This window comes from Typopeltis vanoorti, chromosome 8 (assembly GCF_054136105.1).
Source record: "Typopeltis vanoorti isolate ZY-2024b chromosome 8, IOZ_Tvanoo_1.0, whole genome shotgun sequence".
Classification (NCBI taxonomy): domain Eukaryota; kingdom Metazoa; phylum Arthropoda; class Arachnida; order Uropygi; family Thelyphonidae; genus Typopeltis; species Typopeltis vanoorti.
In genome coordinates, this window is record NC_143556.1 from 113,881,418 (window position 1) to 113,905,999 (window position 24,582).

The 24,582-nt window shown below is 36.3% G+C and overlaps 1 protein-coding gene across 1 annotated transcript in view; it reads left to right on the forward strand.

Moving 5' to 3' along the window:
- LOC150104294 (uncharacterized) overlaps positions 1-24,582 on the forward strand; it is a 636,238-nt gene that overhangs the window by 104,050 nt on the left and 507,606 nt on the right. The window contains exons 11-13 of the mRNA XM_090396452.1: positions 3,904-4,072; positions 8,200-8,379; positions 22,150-22,515. Coding sequence (XP_090252578.1) covers positions 3,904-4,072; positions 8,200-8,379; positions 22,150-22,515 — 715 coding nt within the window. The remainder of the gene's footprint in view (positions 1-3,903; positions 4,073-8,199; positions 8,380-22,149; positions 22,516-24,582) is intronic.

Here is a 24,582-nt window from a genome sequence, read left to right on the forward strand (position 1 = left end):
AGTACACTGACTCATTTCTTTTATGCTACCGTTCTTTGATAACGATGGCGAACCTTCATTACTGGCCGCCATTTTCCTACGCACAGGTGCCATATTTATCTGTAACGTGTTTTGTCAAATTAAACGTTATAACACACCAAAATTAGACGCACTAAAATAAGCAAGGCAAACAAAACAAAACTACAGAATATTAAGTAATTTGTATCGATAACTGAAAATGATACTTATCTTATCTGGAGCTTGCACGAACACTACTCATTATGAATTCATCTAGCGGCGACTTCCCGACATAGATTATGTTATAAAACACTTTAGTACACTAACCACGTTAATAAAGCTCTAATAATATACCAATATTAAACACTTAAGTCCATTAAATTGAATCCAAAACACCAATAAATCAACAAAAAACACAAATCTCTCAGGAGCTCTCCGACAGTCTATTCAGATAATACTCAGCTTCTCGAGCTCGAAAGTGTTGTAAAAATCATTCTTTCAAGACCATTTTGAATGAATTTCTCATATTTCACTATATCCTCAACCACACAAGAACATTTGGTTCATAAATGTAGATTACTTCATAAGCTTTAAATATTAGAAGGAAGAAACTGCCACAATATTTAACTGATAATTGAGTCTACCCATAACAGGCTGGGTTAGAAATTTAACCATAGATCATTAACAAATGATGAACTAAATGTTCTGTTTAAAGGCCCTGATTTTGTCTTGTCTCTTCAACATTAACCTTACTTAAAAATTATGGTCATTGTAAAAAAAGGCATCAGAGAATTACACACTAATGAAACTAATAAATTACGTTTTGAGTTGCCCAAACACTGTACAAAGCAGAACCACCTCCTTTGAATAAACCCTTCCCAGAAGTACAACCTCTTTGCTCCATATGCCAGAACAACAATATTGTTATCACAAATGCTGACAAAGATAATGCCACCATTGTCATGAATGCCACCGAGTTGAGTCATAAAATTAATATCTTATTGAGAAAATTAATATCTTAACCCACAGTGTGATCAGCAGAGATCTAACACAAAAAAAGTCAAATCAGTAAATGAAATAAATTATGCTGGCCTGGTTGACCAAGTGGTTAGCGTATCCACTCTCCAAAAGGCTGCTGGTTCGAATTCCCGCGCCAGCATGGATGTTTGTGATTGTTAGTGAAAATACTAGTGAAGGTGGATGGCATTGTAGTTTGTGGATTGAGTACTGGAGACACAGAGTTGTAAAGTGGAATCTCACTTGCCATACTAGTTCATATTAAATATAGCCTTGATTTTAAAGAGAAATTAAAGATCTGTGTCTATCTTAAAAGATTATGGTTTAATTTGATGCAGTCTCCCTATCCCACTACAGACAGTTTTTGCAATTTGATTTCCCAGAAGGCATTGTTAGCTTATTTAAATATGCAGTCAATGCAGGTGATTTTACTTGGCAAAATAAGTTATTCAAACTAATTAAAGGTACAGCTATGGGCAGTTCTATCTCACCAACTTTAGCTGACTGGTTTATTGAACATTTAGAAAATCAACTGTATCACACTATTTTTCCTGAATCTTGTATATATGGCTATGTTCTGTTGATATATTTGCAGTGTGATCCCACTCAGAGTCAGAACTACTTCAATTGCTGGAATAAATAAACTCTTTGCACTCCCATATCAAGTTCAAATTGAACATGATATGGGAGTGCAATGGTCATGTTGAATTTTCAGTTTATCGAAAACCAACCTTTACTGGCAATTATATTCACTCATCCTCACATCTTCATTCATCGCAGAAGATAGGTAGTATCAAGAGTCTTGTACATAGAGCTCATATAATCTGCTCTTCTGATTCCCTTTTGTTTGATGAACTGAATAAAATTAAAAGCAATCTGATGTCTAATAGATACAATGAAACTACTATTCAAAAATGTATTGATAATTATCATTTGTCTACCCAACTACAATCCAATGGGAAAAGAATTTCAATACCCTCTTAAAGGAATCTCAGAACAAATAGCATGGATTCTTTGCAAATTCAGTCTACACACTTCTTTCAAACCAGCTTGGAAACTGTTATCCTTCTTACCATCGTCAAAGGAGACATTACCACTTATCTCCTTAACAGGTGTCTATCAGATACTCTGCTCATGTCATCTTTGCTATTTTGGGCAGATTAGCCACTCTGCTTTGATTAGAACAAGAACATCATAACTATATTGCATTTTTGTAATCTGACAAGTCTGGCCTTGCTTCTCACACTATTTACACTAAGCACAGAATTCTTTGGAACCTGTCAAAGATTTTTCATTCCAGCAGGTTCAAATTTGATCGTCTTTTCTCTTGAAACATGTGAAATGCTATGAAATTGTCTGAACCTTAACCACTCTGTGTGCCATTCTCTAAATTTTGGGAAGCGATTACTATTCATTTGTAATGTTTTTTTTTCTCTTTCTCTCGCTTTTTTTTTTTTTTTTTGACCAATGCAAATTTTTCATTTGAACTCTAATAGCATAATCCTATCACCTCAGCTTCAACCAAGATGTGCGCTAGTAGGCACATGCTTTGTGATTCGTTCTTATGATTCAGGTTTCACTTGTAGTTACTGGTCTGACTCCCTGATGATGTCATGTTACGATTGATAAAATATATTGGAATTCTTGAATAAAATAATTCTACATTTTTTTACATGTGTAAGCTGTGAAAGTTTCTGAAAGATGGACAACACACATATAATGTTGTTAAAGGAAATTAGCTATGTAGACTATGATATAACTAACTAAATAAATTTACTTATTATTTGCAATGTTTTTCCAAAGTTAAATTTGGCATCAAGAGAATAACATACTAGTATCAATATATGTGCATGTGGACAGTCATCAGTAACCGAGAATGAACAGGAAAAATACATGGAGCCAGTTGTCCTAAATTATGGCACCTACTCACTTTGAGTGTTCTCACCATGGTTCAACCCCCTCCATGCAGAGAAACCACTCATCACCTTCTTGTTCACAACTTCCTTTCGCAACTTCCAGGGATGGCCACTTGTCCTCACTCCTTCCCTTGTCCCACCAAATGAAAGAATTCCCCAATATCAATCTTCTGTAATTACCTCACAGCAGTTTAAATGTCTCACTGATATCACCTCTCCTTCTGTTTATCAAACTTTGCAGTCCATATTCCCTCAATCTATCCTAACTAACATTATACACTCCTGATATCATTTTTGTTATCTGCCTCTACACTCTTTCCACGGTTAATTTATCCCTTTCAAATCCAATCCTGAGGACCAAATTTCAGCACAATAGTCCATGTGGTCTGATCAGGGCATACAATGGAATCACAATCTTTTATCTCAACTGGACAGAGAGTCCTCAGTATTACAGCAGTCCTCCAGGTTATCTTCACCACCTTTTCAATATTTTTCCTGAATTTCAGGTTTCTATCAATCATCACTCCACGACCCCTTGCCTCCTCCACTCCCTCCAATGCAGTTCCTCCAACCAATGAGTAGCACTGTTATAGTATCCTTTACATCCCTTGAGTGTACATATTAGGAAATGTGATGATGTTGATGCTGTTATTACATGGATCATTCGAAGAATGGGCATTTGAGCTTTTACTGAATAAATGGAATATAATTATATTTTCATAATCTTGTATATACCTTTTGAAGATCAATGGATGTAATCAGAAAAATATAAATGTATAAATATTTGTTAAATTAATATGTTATATAATAAATTAATTATTGTTTGGCTTGATAAAAGGATCAGTAGGTGTGGAGTAAACATGCCTATCACCAAATCTTTCATTTTTTTAAATTAATTATCATTGCCAAGAAATTTAGCTGTAATGTTCTGCTAGCCATCCTCAGAAAACACATTAAAGTTCTTTTGCTGTAGGTGTTTGATGGAAATGATGCATCTGGTGTAAAATTGCATCCAGGAAAAGGTTTCAGTGGATTAACACATCCTGCTATTACTTTGACCGCAAGTGGCGGTCATATGTATGTCACATTTACTACAAATCCAATGCATTCATCCAGAGGATGGTCAGCTAGTTTCAGTGCAGGTAAATATCTGAAATACATATTCTTAGCATATTTTTTTCATAAATTAAACAAGTGTAATGTAAAAGTTTCATTGCATGTAATTTTCTTTTCTGTTACCAATAAAAGTTTATTTTCTTGTTCTTATGATTTCATAGTGAAGAATTTATGGAGATACAACACATGTTAGAATAATTACTTATTATTAAGAAAGTAATATTCGACATTTCAACCTCTATTGAGGTCATTCATCATCAGAAAAACATGCATATGTACAGGATACAAGCTACATGACACTATACAATATAAAAAAAGTAAGATAAATCTAAATGTTTGTTAATCATTTATCTAGCCTGACTTCTGGTGAAAAAAAACAAAAACAGAACTACATTAAATAATTTCTAAAGTCGTCTCATATTAAGATTTTCTTCTCTTTGGGTTGTTCTGGATGCTATTATGGGCTGAAGATGGATCCTCCAAATTCTTGGAATAATTAATCCATCATTCTTGGCTTCAAGTAATGTAAAATTTTAACCTGTGTTGTGTCTCCATAAATTCTTCACTATGAATTCTGACCACCATGTAACCTTAAAAGAAAGAATTGTTCTTATGAAATCATTATGAATTAAAATAACAAATTCCTGAAACATAAGCTTCATATATCTCCTATATTTAATTACTAATAGCAGCTGAGTTGAAATGGAGCTGTCAAAAGTAACTTATCCACAAGGCTAGCAGATCAAACAAGTCAAAATTACTGATTAAACTTTATTTTAGGAAGATCTTCTTCTAAGCCTCTTTTATAATCATATTTGGTTATAGGTTATCCCTCAGTTCATCATGTTTATGAATTGCGTTGGTATAATAAATTGCATATATTTTTAGCATAGAAATCCATTATTGAGATATGGATGATGAAGTAGAACCTCTGCACTTTCCTTGAGAAAATGTTCAGATTTGTAGGTGCTTCATTATTCCAGAGGATTGTAAGGTTAGTTTTTTCAATTCATTTTCTTAAATCTGGCCAGATTTATGATATTTTTTAGTTCAATATATGACTAATGTTCAGAAATAGGTGTTGAGGCAGAGCAGCCTGTTTGTCTGAAATAGGATAAGTTATGGTTACAAGGAATTTGGTAGACTCCTGGTAACAATAGCTATCTGGGGAAGGTAAAAGGAACTTGATTATGGTGATAGGTTCATATTTGACTGAGATTGAATTTTTCAGGATATGTACAACATTAGTGGTTTGTTGAATATGTGGAATTGATATTCAGTCATAGTGATCTCTTCATGTAGAATTTGGAGGAAAACAGTTGATGATTTTGTCTATAATTCTTGGTCTGGAGCCATTTAGAGAAGAGGCTTTCTTGATGGTGGAATTTCCTGTTCTAACAATAGTCCATGTGGTCTGATCAGGGCATACAATCAGGGCTGAAGAACAAATGTATGTGCTCTTTATAATAATAATTTGACAATCATATTTCTGTGAAGGATGGTAAGCTGTCTGACAGATATAACAGCCAGAGAAAGCAGATTTGCAGTCCACAGAAGTTTTGAGTGAACTATGTTCTTCTCGTTTCATAAGCGCCTCAATCAAGAAAGGATAAAGTTTTGTTGGATTCTAGTTCCAATGTGAATTTGATCCTCGAGGAAGATTTTAATAAATTTAGTTTAATCCTTTATCCAAGTGTGAGCAAACTGGGGGCCTGGCTCCCACTGAAGAGACCTCAATAAAGGTCGAAACTAGTCTGGGTTGTGGCCCTTCCCTTAATGCATAACATTAGACATATCCACAAGGAGATATGTTTTGCATTATGGGAGATACTGAGATAGGAGTGTTGGTAGCTTGCTCTACCTTTGCAAGGAGTGTCCTGGTGATGTACCACCTTACCCCCAGTCCTGAAGATACTTTCAGGTGCAAACTTTGTTTGCTCACACTTGGATAAAGGATTAAACTAAATTTATTATACTCTAACCAAGTGAAAAATAAACTTTCAACATCGAGGAAGATTTCTGGATGAAAGTTCTTCCAGATTGCAAAAATATCGTCCATGTATTAAATCCAAAGAGGATGTTTGAGTCTTAAGGTTGATTTTTTAATACAAACAGTGGCTGTAATCTAAAGTCTCCTTGGCATCCCCTTTGTAAAGTGGAATTCTATCTTACTTACACTTTTTGGAACCCACTTTGTTGCAAGGCTCTTGTTAAACAAGTATTCCTGCCAAGATTGTTTTTAACATGTTCGCTGCCAACTACGAGTATACTCGTAGTTCATATATGAGCTACACAAGCCAACTACGAGTATACTCATATGACACTTACCGCCGGCAACAAGATTACCGTACTGACCTTGAAAAAGTGAAAATGCTTGACTTGTGGAGCTAGCAGCAAAACTGTGTATAGTCATAGATGGTATATGTTCTGCACAAGCCAACTACGAGTATACTCGCATGACACTTACCGCCAGCAACGAGATTACCGTACTGACCTTGAAGAAGTGAAATTGCTCAGCATACAGGAACAGACTATGCCAAAGTAGCATGGCAGCGAACGTGTTAATTTTCTGGAACATTCCCTTAAAACATATAGTGATATATCATCAAGTTTTATGATTTTTATTAATTTCAATCAGATACTGCCTCCTTATTCATTGCTTCTGGTCCCGCCTCCACTATTCCTTCCTCACTCATCCTTTACACAGTATTATACTCATAGGGATGAAATATCTTCATGAATTTCTGATTACATAATTCAACTATTTCTGCAGAAGTTTTGTTTGTTATTTCTGTCAACTACTAATCTTCTGATAATCATTCTTTCTTCTTCTGGCTTCATACTGAATAAAACAAACAAACAAAAACTTAAATTTTTCATTGCATGAACGGCTAAGTATTACTCATTCCGCACTTTGGTTTTGCTTACCAGTTATCACTTTCCTTGACCATTCTACACCTCTCATATACTGAATATCTCTTTCCACTTTAGACTAGCTCCGTAATGTCTTCTTCAAGACTGACTGCTTAATTTCAGTATTCTTCCATTTTATACTTACTCTGTTTAACTACTTAACCTTTGGCATTGGCCAGGCTTTGCTGCTGTTCAATACATGCTCGACAGAATTAACAAACACTTAGAAAATGTGGTGTAACTTGTGCAGTTTCAAATGAAACAGGACAAAATTTGGTGTAATATTTGAGGAGAGAGTGGTTTGGTATGGTATGAGGAGACAGCAAGAAAATCAGAGGTATAAGGGACATTAAATGGGGGTGTATAAGAATCACCAAAAAGTGATTACATTTCAGAAATTGACATAGTATGCTCAAAAATATAGTCACATAATATCAGCAGTGGACTATGCTCGATATAAGGGTGTCTAAAACATTCTGTGGCAACAAATTCCATTCTTCCACCCAGAATAGACTTTAGATCACCAAGGCAGTAGCTGTTGGCAGTGCCCAATGACATCCCACAGTCTGATTTGTATCTGTTGATTGTGCTGGCCATAGCACTCATTGGATATCTTCATTTTCAAGATATTCCTCCACCATTTGAGCTCTAATGGGCAGTAGCATCATCATCTGTGTAAACAAAATCTGCACCAACCATACCCTATAAAGTCACACATACGGTTTAAGGATCTGTTTCTCAGTATCTCTGCAGTTATACTGGGTAGAATAATGATCAATGGCTGCACTCCTCTTCATGTTTTTCACAGGCATCCTTGTGAAAAACATGAAGCAGAGTGCAGCCATTGATCATTATTCCACCCCCACATGAGAACACTGTCTCCACCCACCATCTCCCTTTCCTCATTCTTTCCAGATCTGAAAACATTTAGAATCGGTTTATACGGTAAACCAGGACTCAATAGAGAACTGAACCGGGCCTCCAAGTCACATGTTCGTAGCATCAGTTTTGATGAGCTCTGTGATAGTTTGTGGTTAATGGGATACAAACCACTGACTTACTTACCAGGACTGATTCTGCTGAAGGAGAATTAATTGGTTTTATTTAGATGGCAGATTTTCTTCCCCAAAACTCAGATTTTTCACTTAATAAAACAAAACTGCCAAAGAACAATCATCTGGATTTAAAGAAAAAAAGAAAATAAAAACCATACATTGTATTTCATCTTTATTTATTTCAGATTGCCCACAGTTATCTGTGGGTGAACGTGCAATTGCTTCTAGCCGAGAAACTACGTTTGGTGCAACAGTTGTTTATGTGTGTCCACTTGGTCAGGAATTTTTTAGTGGTGGAACAAGAATAATAGCACAGTGTATGCAGGGAGGAAAATGGAATGTCACTCACATTCCTGGATGTCAGGGTATGTTTAACTAAAATTTTGCATAACCTAAAATATACAATAAGAGTAATAAAGATTGTAAAGATAATGTGGTAAATTACTTAGTATTTAGCCACTCATCAGAGACTCATATTCATCTTGTACTACAAATCAATTGAATATTAAGTTGCTAATGATTGCTTGAAAATTGTGTGATTTATACATTAATTTCTTAGAATTTTACTCAGTATTGACAAATGTAGATTTAATTTGATACAATTTGCTATTTTTTTATATAAAATAGAAGGTTTATAACAATTTATGCCTTTAAAACTGTAAATTATGTTTCTTTAGAAAGAAACAAAAACAAAGAAACAAGTTAGAAAAACAGTCTACAAAATGCTAACTAGCTAGACCCCTATCCACTAATAGTTGTGCCTTGTTACTTACTATAGAACTGAATTTTAATTGCTTTGATGTCTTTGATTCAAATTTTCATTAGCTCAAAGTTAATGCATTCTCTTGCTCAAAATATGTATATTTTTTCATGTTACTCTTTTCTTGCCAGCTACGTAAAATTTCTGTATGTTGAAGAATATTATCTTTGTCTTATTGATTTTCTTTGAATGTTGTTTACCAACAAAGTTGAGTGTAATACTGTAGAATATCTTATAAATCCTCTCAGATTTCCTCTCTCAAGCTGCATGACATGCTTGATGAATTTGTATATAACAAATCCTGTATTAATATGAACTACATGTACATTTAAATTTAAGATGTGCTATCTTGTGTCATCAAAAGCAGTTATCCATTGTTAATTTGTGTTGAGCAGAGTTTTGTAAGGTCTGATAAAAATTTTAGATGCAAACTCAAGAGAATAGGGGAAATTGTACTAGCATTCTGTGCTGCACTGAATCATTGTTTAATCTTCTTTTGGTCTTGACACACTGTGGCATTGCCATTTTGATGGCCTCTGTTACCTATGGGATAGTATTGACAGCATAGCGTATACATGATAGGTACTTGCAAGTTTACTAACTGTCATGAGCCAATACAGGAAAACCTCTCTTAACATGAATTTGATATGCGTGATAATCAGCACGATTGAGTGAAATGATACTATTTCCTGCTTTAAGTGAGTGATTAATCAATTAATGCAATTTTTTTATGTTACGCGAAATTTTTTGTCACCAATCTGCAACGAGCAGCGGCACTTGTCAATGTAGTAGATGTAGTAGCCAGTGGGCAGTGCCGGTTACATCGGCAGTTGACTCAAAGCTATCATTGCAAGTGCATGTGTAAACTCTCTTCTCTTGCCCAATCACTTTTCCTTCATTTTGCTTTAATTTGGATACCTAATAAGGCTTTATTATATTCAACCCCTGTAGGAAAAGTGAAAGACTGATAAAGAAAGTGGCAGTATAAAAAGAGAAGAAAAGTAATTGCACTAAAGGAAAAGCTGGAAGTCATTAAGAGACATAAAAGTGGTGCTAGTAATACATTGATTGTGCGAGACCTGGGATACAGCGAGTCTACAGTTCGGACTGTATTAAATAAGAGCAAAGAATATAAAGAACAATGAAAAGTTGCTACTGCTACAAGTACAAGGAATATTGAAGCAAAAAGCTCTCACTATTTTTACATCATTGAAAGAGACCTAATTTGAAGAAAAATGTGAAAGATTTACTGCAAGTTTAAGATGGTTTGACTGTTTTAAAAATTGAGCTGGACCTCATAATGTAAGAATAACTGGGGAATCTGTTAGTGCTGATAAAGATTCTGCAGCCAAGTTTCCTGAAGAATTGCAAAGGATAATTCAGGTCAAATATTCAGTGTCAACGAAACTGGTCTCTTTTGAAAGCATATGACAACAAAAACTTTCCTAGCTAAAACTGTAGCATCTCAACCAGGATACAAAGTATCTGAAGATCATCGTACGCTTTTATTAGGAGGCAGTGCAGAAGGCGACTTTGAACTCAAGCCTAATGTTAGTTTATCATGTGCAAAATCCAAGATCTAACATTATTGAAGAAATCAGCACAGTTTGAAAAGAACTTGGATTTAATGAACTGGATAATAAAGATGTGAAAATCTTGCTCGATTCCCATTCAGAACAGTTAAGCGAGAATGATCTCCTTCAACTAGAATAATAGCGTGCATATGAAGAAGAAGATAAGGAGTGCGAACAAAAAGAGAATGTTATGACTAAAAAACTAACTGTAAAAGAACTTGAGCTAGTTTTCAAACATTGAGCATGATAAGGAAATATTTTTTGATGCTGATCCTGATATTGAACGAAGTTTAAGAGTCCACCGAAATCTTGATAAAGTGATCGCCAACTATTGCAAATTGCATAACAAGATGAAAAAGTCAAGCACTATTCCAACATCTTTTACTTAATTTTTTTGTAAAAAAATTAGCTCAATCAAATGTTTAGACATTAAATAAAAATTTAAGCAATTGATTTTTATTAACTTCGATGATTTTATCCTCAAATAAATTTTTACTGTAAATTGCACTATGATTTTTTTTCAGATTTATGCTAACTGATCGATAAATTATAATTATTCTTATTGTTTATTGCATTCCCTTAATGCGATTTCGATTAGCATGCATTAATTGATGGATTAATTAATCGCATTAAGCAAGGTTTTCCTGTATAGTAAATTGTCTTTCTCTGCAGAAACCTACCAAGATCATGGCAGTATAGCCAGGGCCGGATTTAGACTTGCTGAGGCCCTAAGCTATACAAAACCCAGAGGGGAGCCCCCCTACTGTTTTAAATTACATCAGCTGGTCTTTTTGTTTTTTTATTTGAGGTCCCAGCAGATTGCGAGGCCCTAAGCTATAGCTTTTTTTTAGCTTATACGTAAATCTGGCACTGAAAAACATCAAATAGCATATTGTCTTTCTCAATAGAAACCAACCGAAATCATGACACTACAGCAAATTGTCTTTGTCTTTCTCCAAAAGCTATTCAGAGAATGATAGATCCACTACTAGCATGAGCATGCTAGTAGTGGATCTACTAGAGGCATGCTAGCTACAAACTTTCTATTATAGGCAGTATTCCCTGTTACTGCAAGAGATGGGTGAAGAAGTCCAAAAATGCACATGGCTGTCTGAATCCTTTTTATTAAGCTTTCACTATTTTCATTACAACCCTTGTTGAAATATGTAGACACAGTGTACACAGGAATTTTCATGAGGTAATTAAAAAGGGTAGCGATATAAAAAACAGAAAAAAGTATTTTTTGTTGGAGATATAAACAGAAAAAGTAAGAAGTGAATCCTTATCATCATCATCAAATTCCTGACATGTACCCTCAAGGGGTGTACAGGATATGATAGTACTACATGAAAAATTTACATCATTATTAACTTCCTATCTACAATTTTCCTCCAAATCAGTCTGTTACTTGTCAAGACTCCAACATTATCAGATCTTATATTTCTATCATCTAAGGCACTTTGTACCGTATCAATCCACCTATATCTTGGTCTTCCTCTGGGTCGTTTTCCTGCCAACCTGGCAGAGAACACTTCTTTAGCTGGCTAATCTTTCCTCGCCCATTTTGTTTAAGTGACCATACCACCTGAGATTAGCTCTGCTAATGCATTCCTGGATGTTGACAATGTCAAGTTCTTTCCTAATATCCTCTTTTTAATATGATATTGCCATTGATGCCATCTGTTCACGCCTCTAATCTTTCTCAGGACTCTCATATCTGCAGTCTCTAGTCTTTGGTCAAGTGTTTTACTTCTGATCCAGCTTTCAGATCCATAAGTTAAAACTGGTTTGAACACTGTCTTGTATACAGCTAATTTAGTGTTCTGACTAATTTCTCTCTTATTCCATATGAATTTATTCAGTTGACTTCCTAATATACCAGCTTTGTCGATTCTGTTGTTTATTTCCATATTTAATTTACCATCTTCACTAAAGATTGTGCCTAAGTAGCTGAAATGTTTTACTTGTTCCACAGGTTCTCCATTCAAAACACAGTTGACATCTTTAATGATTCTACCTATTTTCATTGTCTTCGTCTTTATATTGCTGACCTTCATACCATATCTATTACAACAGTTATTCAATTTAGTCAGGGAATCTTGCAAACTTGTAGCGGGTTTATTTAGAAGTATAACAATATCCGCATAAAGCAAAGAGCTGACATTAACATCTCCAATTCTGATATCATGTTTAATACCACTTTCCTTCATAATGTGATCCATTTAGATAATTAATAACAGAAGGTATAATGTACGTCCTTGTCTCACACCAGATTTAATATTAAACCATCTTCCTGTACTTCCTTCAATTCTAACTGCTGACTTGCAACTCAAATAAAGACTTGCTTGATATAATGCCCAATTGACACCATATAAGTGTATTGAATAGCTTCTCTCTCTCTCTCTCTCTCTCTCTTGGCACCTTGTCATATGCCTTTTCCAGATTGACAAAACCTAAATACAGATCTTTGTAATATTCCCATGCTTTCTCAATTATCTATCGTAAAGTGAAGATTTGATCCTGACATCCTCTATTTGACCTGAATCCAGCTTGTTCTTCACCAAGCTTTTCTTCCACAGTTCTTCCCAACTGTTTCTCAAGTATACTGGCATAAATCTTGCCCAAAACACTCAGTGGGGAAATACCTCTGTAATTCTCACATTCAGTTTTATTTCCCTTTTTATATAAGGGTACTATTAGAGCTCTACTCCAATCATCAGGAATTTGTCCCTCTGTCCAAGCCTTCTGTACTATGCAGTGCAGCCACTGTAAGACTTATACCATCATACATCAACATTTCTAGTCGAATATCATCTATTCCTGCTGGAATAGATGATATTGCTTTTCCACATTTCAAGCCTTTGATAGCTTTAGTAAGTTTTCGAAGTAATTACTCCATACTTCAAGGATATCTTTTTCTCCCATTTTCATGTCACCTTTATCATCTCTAAGCTCTTTCTTTTACAGCTCTTTCCTCCATTCTTAAACTTCAACTTCCAGAATATCTTACCGCCTTCTTGATATTTATTTTCTATGTTCTTGCCAAAGTCCTCCCATGACTTTTGTTTAGCTAGTTTTACACAGTGTTTCATTTTCTTACATTTGTCTCTGTATTCTCCAAGAGCAAAAGCTGATTTATTTGCCAGGAACTTTTGATATGCTTTCTTCTTTTCCTTCACTGCCTCTTTAGCTTCCTGTGTCCACCATGGAGTTCTGATTTTTCTATCCTTGTCGACAACCTCACCACATGCCTCTCTGGCTGAATCAATCAGAGTTTTCTTCAGTGTTTGCCACTGAATCTCCAAGGTTTGGTTCTTGTTCTCAAACTCTTTAATTTTTTCTTCAATAATCTTTGTGTATTTTAGTCTACAGTTCACATCTGAGAGTTGCTCAACTTTTATTTGCTTTAAAACTTTCTTACATGTTATTCTTTTCAATATGAAATTCAATTTTATCCTGCTCAAGACTAAATAGTGATTGCTTCCAATTTCAAATTCTCTGTACACCCTGGTGTCCTGCACCAGGGAGAAAACATCACTATCAACAATAACATAGTCAATGAGACTTCTTATTCCTAGCCTCTTCTCTCCATGTGAATTTGTGCACATTTTTATGTTGGAAGAGGAAGTTGGACATTTTATGTGTGCAGGAGACAAGGTGGAAAGGGGGAAAGGCAAAGGAATTGGGAGATGGATATAAATTGTTCTACTCTGGAGCGAATAACGAGGGAAGAAATGGTGTAGGAATTGTGGTGTGTGGCAGAATGAAGGGTGAAGTACTGGACGTGGGTAGAAGGAACGACAGGATCATGCGAATGAAATTGGGTCTTGGAGAAGAGCGGGTGGTCGTATTATGTGTATATGCCCCGCAAGTTGGTTGTACAGCAGAGGAAAAAGATGAGTTCTGGAACGTGTTAGATGAAGAAATGAGGGAATTGGAAGAAAATGAGATGGTGATTGTCGGAGGAGACTTGAACGGGCACATAGGAAGACAGAATAGAGACTGTGAAAGGGTGCATGGTGGCCACGGAGTGGGAATGATGAACCAGGAAGGAGAGAGGGTTGTGGACTTTGCAGTAGCGTTTGATCTGGCAATTGTGAACTCGTTTTTCTTCAAGAGGGAAGAATATTTGATAACATTTAGAAGTGGTAACAACAGCTCACAAATTGACTACATTTTGACTAGAAGAAAACATCTTAAGGTTGTGACAAATTGTAAGGTAATTCCAACAGATCAAGTAGCACAACAACACCGACTGCTGTGCGCAGACTTTAAATTAAGATCGAAGATAAGAACTTCTGGTTGCCATGGGATGAAGACAATTAAGTGGTTTCGCTTAAAAGAAGAGAGTGTGAGGAATCATTTTAGGGAGAGAGTATTAGAGAGGATTTCGGATGGACTGGAAAGTGTACAAGATTGGTGGAAACATAATTCAAAAGTAATCCTGAGCTGTGCAATCGAGGTGCTTGGTGAGACATCTGGAAAGATTAGAGAGCAGAAGGAGGGTTGGTGGTGGAATAATGATGTACAAGTGGCAGTGACAGCTAAGAGGAAAGCAAAGCAGAAGTGGGATGAGTCAAGAGTGGAAGAGGACAGAGAGGTGTACAAAGAGAGAAAGCAAGAAGCCAAGAGAGTTGTGGCACAGGCGAAGGCCATGGCATATCAAGATCTGTATGATCAATTAGAAACAAAGGAAGGACAGAGAAAAATTTACCAACTAGCGAAATGTAGAAATAAAGCAGCTAAGGACATCTTACATGTGAGGCAGATCAAAGATGCTGAAGGAAGAGTATTATGGAGGGATGTGGACATAAGAAACAGATGGAAAATATACTTTGAGGGACTTCTGAATGAGGAAAATGCAAGGACTCACAGAGGAGATGGGCAGCCTTCTGAGGGGATGGTGCAGAACATCAGTAGAATGGAAGTGACGGAGGCCATGAAGAGGATGAGGAATGGAAAAGCGGTGGGTCCCGACAGAATTCCAGTGGAGGCATGGAAGGCACTGGGGGAAGAGGGAATTGACCTGCTGTGGGACCTGTTCATGAAAGTTTGCCAACAGGAAAATATACCCGAGGAATGGAGGGAGAGTACTCTTGTTCCCATCTACAAGGGTAAAGGGGATGCACAAGACTGTAAAAATTACAGAGGAATAAAGTTGATGTCCCACACAATGAAGATCCTAGAAAGGGTTCTTGATGTTAGATTGAGGGAGGAGGTGGAGATTGCAAAGGAACAATTTGGCTTCATGCCTGGTAGATCAACAACAGATGCTATCTTTGGGTTACGACAGATGATGGAAAAATATCGAGAGAAACAAAGGGAGCTACATCTGGTATTTATTGATCTGGAGAAAGCATACGATAGAGTGCCAAGGCAAGAAGTCTGGAGGTGTCTGAGGGAGAAGAAGGTGCCGGAGAAATATGTCAGGTTGGTGCAGGAAATGTACAGAAATGTGAAGACAAGTGTTCGGACCTGTTTGGGACAGACAGAAAGTTTTCAAGTAACAGTTGGCTTGCATCAAGGGTCAGCATTAAGTCCGTTTCTGTTTAATATTGTGATGGAGGTGGTAACAGAGGAGGTGAGAGAAGATGCACCTTGGACAATGCTGTATGCAGATGACATCTTGCTGTGTGTAGATTCAAGAGAAGAAGCGGAAACTAAACTGGAAAGATGGAGAAAAGTACTGGAAGAGAGAGGTATGAGACTGAGCAGAAGTAAGACAGAGTATATGTGTTGCGCAGTGGGCGGTGGCCAGGAGACAGACCTGGAGCTGGAAGGAAATGTCATCAGGAAGGTGAGAGACTTTAGATACTTAGGTTCGACAGTGGAAGAAGATGGAGGAGGTGAGAAGGAAGTGGGATGCAGGATACAAGCAGGTTGGAGGAACTGGAGGAAGTGTTATGTGATAAGAGGGTGCCGATCAATCTGAAAGGCAAAATTTATAGGACAGTAGTGAGGCCAGCTATGACATATGCTATAGAAACTGTGGCCCTGAGGAAAAATAACATTAGCAGGATGGAAGTAGCAGAGATGAGAATGCTTAGGTGGATGTGCGGTGTGACCAGAAAGGATCATCTGAGAAATGACTATGTCAGGGGAACAGTGAAAGTTACGAACTTAGGAGCGAAGATACAGGAGGCAAGGTTGAGATGGTTTGGTCATGTGATGAGGAGGGAGGACGAATATGTGGGAAGAAGGGTCATGCAGATGGATGTGCAAGGAAGGCGGAAGCGTGGGCGGCCAAAGAAGAGATGGAGGGAGCTGGTAGAAGAGGACTTGAAGATGAAGAACTTGGATGTGGTGACAGCCCAAGACAGGAAGGTGTGGAGGAGACTCATAATAAACAGTGACCCCACTTAAGTGGGAGAAGCTGCAGAAGAAGAAGAAGATTTGCCATTATTATTAGCTTTGCTCTTTTCTCCAAATTTTCCCAAAATATTTTTGTATGTCTGACAATCACTTCCTACTCTGCTATTTAGATCCCCAACAAGGACCAACTTTTCCTTTTTTGTTGTGTCAGTAACTTTCTCTAGAGTCTCAAAAAATTCCTCCACTTCTACTTAGTAGAGCCTTCTGTGGGACCATAGGCACAAATAAGTCTCATTATCCAGTTCCCCATTCTGATATTTGCCCACATCATTCTACTTGAGACTGCCTGCCATTCAAGAAGATGAGACCCCTATTTAGTGTTGAATACTATGGCTACCTCTTCTTTTCCTTGATTGTCATTGCCTGAATATAACATTTTGTATTTATTGCTCAGAAAGATCTCACCAGTTTTTGTCTTTTTTGTTTCAGTCACCCCTGTTATGTTGATCTGGTACTTATGTAATTCCTCAGCTGGCTCCATTTCTTTGCCATTCAGGCTTCTTATGTTGATAGTACTGATCTTTAACTCTGGTGATGTTGAGTCGTGGTGTACTTTCAGATTTGTTCCAGTAGCTGACTTTTCGCTGTTCGCCCTGGTTCCCTGGCAAAAATGGAATTTTGTCATGTTGTACCATCATTTTCTATATTGGTTTAAACCAATAAAAATACAATTTTGTCGGCTAAATCCGAAATTGCCAGCCCATCCTTGTTCGTTCAGTATCCAGGGAGATATCCAACAGGGTGTACCACGAGAAGGTGAGGATTGGACATTAGGTCAGAAGTCCTGGTCGGTTCTCCGCATTCCTTTAAAAGCTATGTGGAGGTCTCTCAGTTATACAGCTTTGACCCTTAAGCGCCCCTTGGACATACAAAAATATTTCCAGAAAATTTGGAGAAAATGGCAGGTTTATGATTTTATGTGTGTGTCTGTGTGTGTGACTTGCACCCACAAAAGGTTGAAACCTAGTAGTAAATTGGTACTATGAGTAAGCTAAGGATTTTTTTTTTCTGTTTCTGTTAATTTTATATATTTTTGTATTTTTATTTTATTTTTTTTTGTAATACAGAAATCCTATTCTCAAGACAGAAATTTTTTTCAAGCCACTTCACGTGTCTTGAAAAAAATGTGTGAGACCAGTGCCCAGCTTATCACGTGCCCAGATAAGCTGGGCACTGGTCTCACTCCAGTCAGTGAAATTAATTACCCAGTTCAAGATCACAAATGTCCATTTCTGTTTTGGGATTCAAACATATAACCTGTTGGTTGGAGAGTAGATACACTAACTCCTTGGCCAACCAGACTGTCTGATTTTTACTCAGAACATGAACTAGTAATTACTAACACTATCTTACAACATAGTGTTGTAACTCTTGAAAACCAAAATCATATTGATCATATCATCCCCCCCACCTTAATACTACTACTGTTTAATTTTAATCCCACTACTGTTTAATTTGTACATAAATGACATAGGAAATAACCTAAAAGGAAATATTAAGTTGTTTGCTGATGATGCAAAATTAGGTAGTCATAGTTAATCAGTGGAGAGCTTGCAGCTTAATAGGCTGTCAGTATGGACAAAAGAACACGGGTGTCGGTTTAATGTGTAGAAATGTAAAGTTATGCATTTTGGGATAATTAGATTACAAGCTGTGTACTACATTGATGGAACCTTACTCCAGGAAATATATGAATCTTGAGTTTTAGGAGTGGTGGTGGTAGACAGAGAGTTAACGTTTAAAGGACATATTGCTAAGGTGGTTCATACAGTTACATGGCTATTGAAGAACACACTAACAAGTAGAGATAAGGAAGTTATTATTCCACTTTATAAGGCCTTAGTATATCCACAAGTGTGCTCAGGTGTGGTCTGCTGGGTTTCTCGGGGGATGAGGAAGCTGGTGGAAAAGATTCTGAGGCAAGCATCCAAGATAGTGAGTCATCTGTGGAATGTTCTCTGTGAGAATAGATTGAGGATGTGTGGATTGCAGAAGTTGGTAGATAGGAGAAAAAGAAAGGATACAATAGAAACATTTTGGTTGCTTAAAGGGTTTAACCACGTTGCCGTCAATATGGATAAAATACATCACTCCTTACTTCGTATCCATCATATATTTCAATGTAATATCAATGGTATTACAAATTTAATATGCGCTTCGCAACCATGATAACCTGGACGTATATATACGTCTTGGCCGGTTGGGTGGTTAAAGTATTGATGCAGGGGAAATGTTTCGTCACCTGACTAGGGACTAGAACAAGAGGTCACCCCCCCAGAAGTTGAATAAAGGTGTGGTTAGTAGGGGTGAGAGAACTAGATTTTTTTTGTTTGCAGAGCAGTGAATGAGTGGAATGGGTTGCCAGAGTCAGTTATGAGTGCTTTGTCTGTTAATGGCTTCTAAGAGAGGTATAATAGATTGTGTGGATAGTTTGGGTCTCCGGCAACGAGTCTTTAGACTCCATGGAGGTGCCTGTATAATAATATTAATAGTAGTGTCTTCAGTTGGTACATGATCCAGAGGTAGACTAGGGATTTGACATAGAAAGTGACTACCACGTAGTATTGAATAAGTTAAAAATGATTATCCCATGGAAAAGGGATATAAAAAAAATAGGCACTAAAAAGAAATTAAAAGGAATCAAAATTGAACAACTCAGATGTGAACTATAGATGTAGAAGATTGTAGAAGTTGGCCAAGTAGATAATGTACCCACTTTCCAACCAAAATAAAATACAAAAAATTAAAAAATCATGTAGAAAATGATATTTATTAGTAAAATTTTTGCCTATGTTTCAGAAGTATCTTCAGTTCAAAAATGGAACAGCAATTAATTCAGAAAGTTCGAAAAGCACCACATTAGTAGCTGGCATAAGATTGCAAAAATGGTTAATATTTTCCTAACTAAAAAAAAATTATATATAATTTAAAATGAGTAAAGATAAGCTGATTTTAAACCTCCTATCTCCAATAAAAGAGTTAAACATAGACCATTGAATATACTTAGGTTAGGACAATGAAGTGACATTTCACAAGTTTCTTTATAAAGAAGCTCTGTCAGAAATCAGTTTTATGAAGGATTCTTGTCTTATTCCAGTGAACTCTATATGCTTGGTGGAGATGGCATATTCAATAATGCCATACTGTTCAGGCTCATGATATTTGATATATGACTGATGTTCTTTGCAACAAAGCTTAGGAGGCCTCACCTTTTGCTACAAATAATTCGCTGCATTTTTTTTTTAGTGCCTCACAGTAGACATCTGCATTTATCATCCTTCCCTGAGGAATAAAGTCAACAAAGCAGCTGTCCCTAAACATAGTACACATGATCTACACAAAGGAAAGCCTTTGCTTTAATTTCTTTCTTAAATTTTTGAACCACACTGTCATAGTGTGGTCATGCTATCTTAAATCTTTTCATTCATCTAGTTAAGCAGATCAGCAGTGAATCACAGTAGGCAGCCAGTTCACTCTTCATCATGTACTTTCATCCTCCCTTCACTATACATCCTGCATTATCTTCTCACATTCCCTTGCTTGTGACATTTTCTCCATACAGTTCACCAACTTGCTGATAAATTTCAGCTTGACAAACATTTCTGGCATTCAGAAATTTTATTGCTGACTATTTCTAATCACAACTATTGGGATTTTTGGTTTTCTTACTCACTTTATGATAGAGTGGTGAACTTATAAACGCAGACTGAGAACTGACAACATGTGTGTTGTGCTACTGTTCGTCTCCTGTAGTATTACTGTACTGACACATCCCCACTCCTACCATTTGCTCCACCAGTATGCACAATCAGAACTTAGTTTCTGGATGGTCTCGTATTTTGCTGGAAAAAAAAAAGTATATATTTAATGTCCTTTCTTTAAATAGTATTACTTGACCAGCTGAAGCCTTTAGGCTCTTTGTCAATATTTATGATTTATGCACCGACTGTGATGTCACTTAGGTTAGATACAACTTTCTGATATGGGATTGCTGCCTTGTATCATTTCTGCCTGACCTTGGAGCAGAATTGGATAGTTCAAAACAGCTGTCAGGGTAAATGAAACCTTTGTTAAATGTGTTAATGGAAGATGAATATATCATCTTCTGGACAAGTCCATTGTTTTAAGTAGTGCTATATCTAGTCATATCCAATGCCAAAGGTTGTACTTATATAAGTCCTTTCTTACTTTGTAGCTTCAATACTTTGTAGATTTTGTAGCAAAATCTTTGTAGCTTCAATATATTTGGCTTAAAATATAATGGATATTTAACATCTTTCTGTAAATAGACAGTACATTTTTTGCTCAAGGTAGTATCCTCAGTGCATGTCGTTATGCCCATAGTCAACCATGAGTCGCATCATGTTAGCCAACCTCCTAGGCAGGAGATGACACACAAAGGGATTGTACAAAATGTTGCCAGCATTTGTAATGAGTGCATCAGTATTTTAAGCAAAAGGTGATGGATGTAGCCTGTAAATGTGAGGATTTCCAGCAGTGAATCTTGTGGCTTTTTTATATTCTTCTTCTTCTATCATCTATATGGATGATGATGAGGCCGAATGAACTCTTTCCAATTCTGTCTGTCCCAGGAGAGTCCGAACAAGGCTTTTTGTATAGGTCTAGAAAAATACAACCAAATAAGTTGTTACTAAAATGCCTTAGCATCCAAAAATCAGGACTTTTTCTTCTATTCCAGACATTATTTCTCCTCTAAAATTGTTTACACTCTAGATCTGCCTAGTGATGGAATACTGCTTTGACATTATGGAGGATGCCCAAAAAACTAATTTTAAAAATTCTAGATGCTCTTCTTCAGAGAGCATATAGACTAATTAACAATTCTTCTCTTGCTACTGTGTGCCTTATCTGATTTTATTTCTATGAGCAGTGATTATTATAGCTTTCATTTATTGTTTCATCCTCATTTTGAAAGTTGTGAACATCCATGTTAAAACCAGTCATCATCTTGCAGTCTAACTTTGAAACATCACACAAGCTACTTCCTCCTCATCCATCCCTTTGTGGAATGGACTACTGATGTTGGCCTTTCCCACCAACTATAATCTTAAATCATTCAAAAAAAAAAAAAAAAAAAGTCTTCTAATGCTTTTTCACCATTTGGTGTTTGATAGTCCCTCGCCTTTTATGGGTGGAATTTATACAAAAAAATGCATTGGATAATTTAAAATTTATACAGCAGAATTACCCTCAAGGTAATTCTGCTGTATAAATTTCATATTATTTAAGTGTAGAATTTACATTTTCTATATGTAATATTATTTGAATTTTGCTTTAAAATTATTTAAAAATTAAATGAATTACATAAATAGTCAAATAAATTAAGCGATTTAATTGTTTAAAATTTTCATTATGCTTAAATGTTATAGTGCCATACAATTCTACTTTTTTGTTGCTTTGTTTTTCAGAGAGATACTGTGGACCAGTCCCTCAGATTAATAATGGTTTTGCTGTAGCATCAACGAATGTAACATACCGTGGCCAAGCAACTTATCAGTGCTATGCTGGATTTGGTTTTCCTAGTGGCAGGCCCACAGAAACTATTCGATGTTTGGAGGATGGAAAATGGGAACGTCTTCCGACTTGTTTGGCTTCATCTTGTCCACCACTACCAGACACTCCAAATGCTGTGCGAGTGACTTTGAATGGCGAAGGCAACAGATATGGAACAGTTTTGAGATTTGAATGTGAACCAGGATATCATCGCATAGGTGTTCCTGTTATTGTATGCACTAGTGTTGGACAATGGTCGTATGCACCACCAGTATGTGAACGTAAGCTGAAGTGAAATTATATCTTTAAGAATTTTTGTTATATTAATTTCCCTGTGTATTATATTTTTACTTTGATGGTGGTGATGCCTAGCAGGATGATGACCTCAATCTTGCTAGGCATCACTTCAATCTTTTGTACAGATTAGTCAAGATATCAGGATGGTTTTGTTCTGCAAAAAAAGTTCTCATTCTAAGGGAAACCAAGTAACATTTACAACCAAAACATTCAGCATAATCTTGAGTCCAAAATAATTTTGAGCATAATCATAAAATCAAATATTTTGTGATAAAGCTATAGCTGCATTAAGCTATAGTGTTTATAATCTGCAAGGGAACACCTATTGATTATATTCACAATACATAACATTGAGTGAAATTACCACAGTTTGTTAACTTGAATAATAACACCACACGTTCTGTGAGATGGGTGACAAGTATTACGTATAAGATAGTCAGTTTTACTTGACAAAGGTCAGTTTCGTATTTGATTAGGGAGTCGAAGTTCCTCTACTTTTTTTTTGAAGAGAGAGAAGGTTTGGCAACTTGCCTGCTATCCTGATGTTATTAGTGATCAACTGTTGATCATAGCATATTAAATCAGCTTTCAGTATCTGCCACACATTCACAGCTTTCAGCATATTCAGTGGTGTGAAGTTTTATATTCAAATCTCTTAAATTTTTATATTTAAAATTTAGGAATAAAAATTGTTTGGATGTTCTGAAATCCCCAAACCCACACTTTTGCACTCTGAGTACAAATATATGCATACAGCATGTGGCTATTAAATGCTTTATTGTACTTGTGTATTATTTGATGCTATCTTCATGATATATCTTTTATCATGTGAGACTAGATGAAAAACTGAAGATTTGTTTTTTTCTCTCTAGCTAATAGGAAACAAAAATGAATATCTCTTAAGTAATACCTAAATACACACAGTTTAGTGGTTCAAAATTTGGTTGATATGAAAAAATACGAGTACATTGAATAAAATTTTTATTTAATATTTGTGTTCTGGCATGACATCTTGTGGCTCAGCTTGCTTTCTTCCCAAGTACAGCTGGGTTACTTCAGCATCAATATCACTATCTTTGGTTTTATTGGCAGCGATAATGGGGCAATGAACTTGACATTAGGTAGTGTGACTTTTGGGAGACTAGGAAGGCTAACTGATGTGAGGCGAACAAGAGGAGTTGAGAGCAAAAGTTATGGAATTGAGAAGGAAGGCAAATAAATGGCAAGAGATCTTAGGTTAATGTTAGGAATTGTGCAGCAGAAAAGTGTGGAAGGAAGATAGTGAGCATGTTGCCTAGATATGATAGTGTAGAATTAAGGAGCAGTTCAGCAATTACAATAATGTGATAATGATAATGTATCAAAAGAGAAGTCTGGAATATGTGGATGCTTGGAGTGCATTTGAGAATAGAAGATAACTGTATTCAAGAGACAAACTGCATTTGAACATGGAAGGACATAGACATTTGGAGAAATTATTGTTCTCTGAGCAAGTGAGAGTGTTAGGACTGAGAAACTAGAGTTACCAGAGTGGATAATAGTAGTAGTGGCCTCTTGTGGGAATAGTCACCTGGAAGATGGGAGAATATAGTATATTGCAGAGTGAAACGGACTCTGGAGATAATAATAGGTATAGAAATGCTGATAATGTATTGATGTTTATTTATACAAATGCCAGGAGTATCAGGAATAAAGGAAATTAATTGATATCCTCAACCTGTCCAAAAGATTATCGGAATTAATGAAACATGGTTAACAGAAGATAATTTCAGAAGACGTCCGAAACGGTCCACACCCCGTTAACCCCTGTCCCAGCTTCCACATAAGGATATTCTTCCCCTTCGTTTCCCCCCCCACACACACACACAAAAAATGCGGCCCTAAACAAAATAATATATATATATTTTTTAGTTTGTGACTGCGATATTCCTTATTTCGGGCAGACAGACAAATCTGTTGAAATGCGTATGGAAGAACACATGAGAGACATTACTTACAAGAGACAGCGAGCGAGTGCATTATCAAGTCATATCCTTTTCTCGGCTAATCCT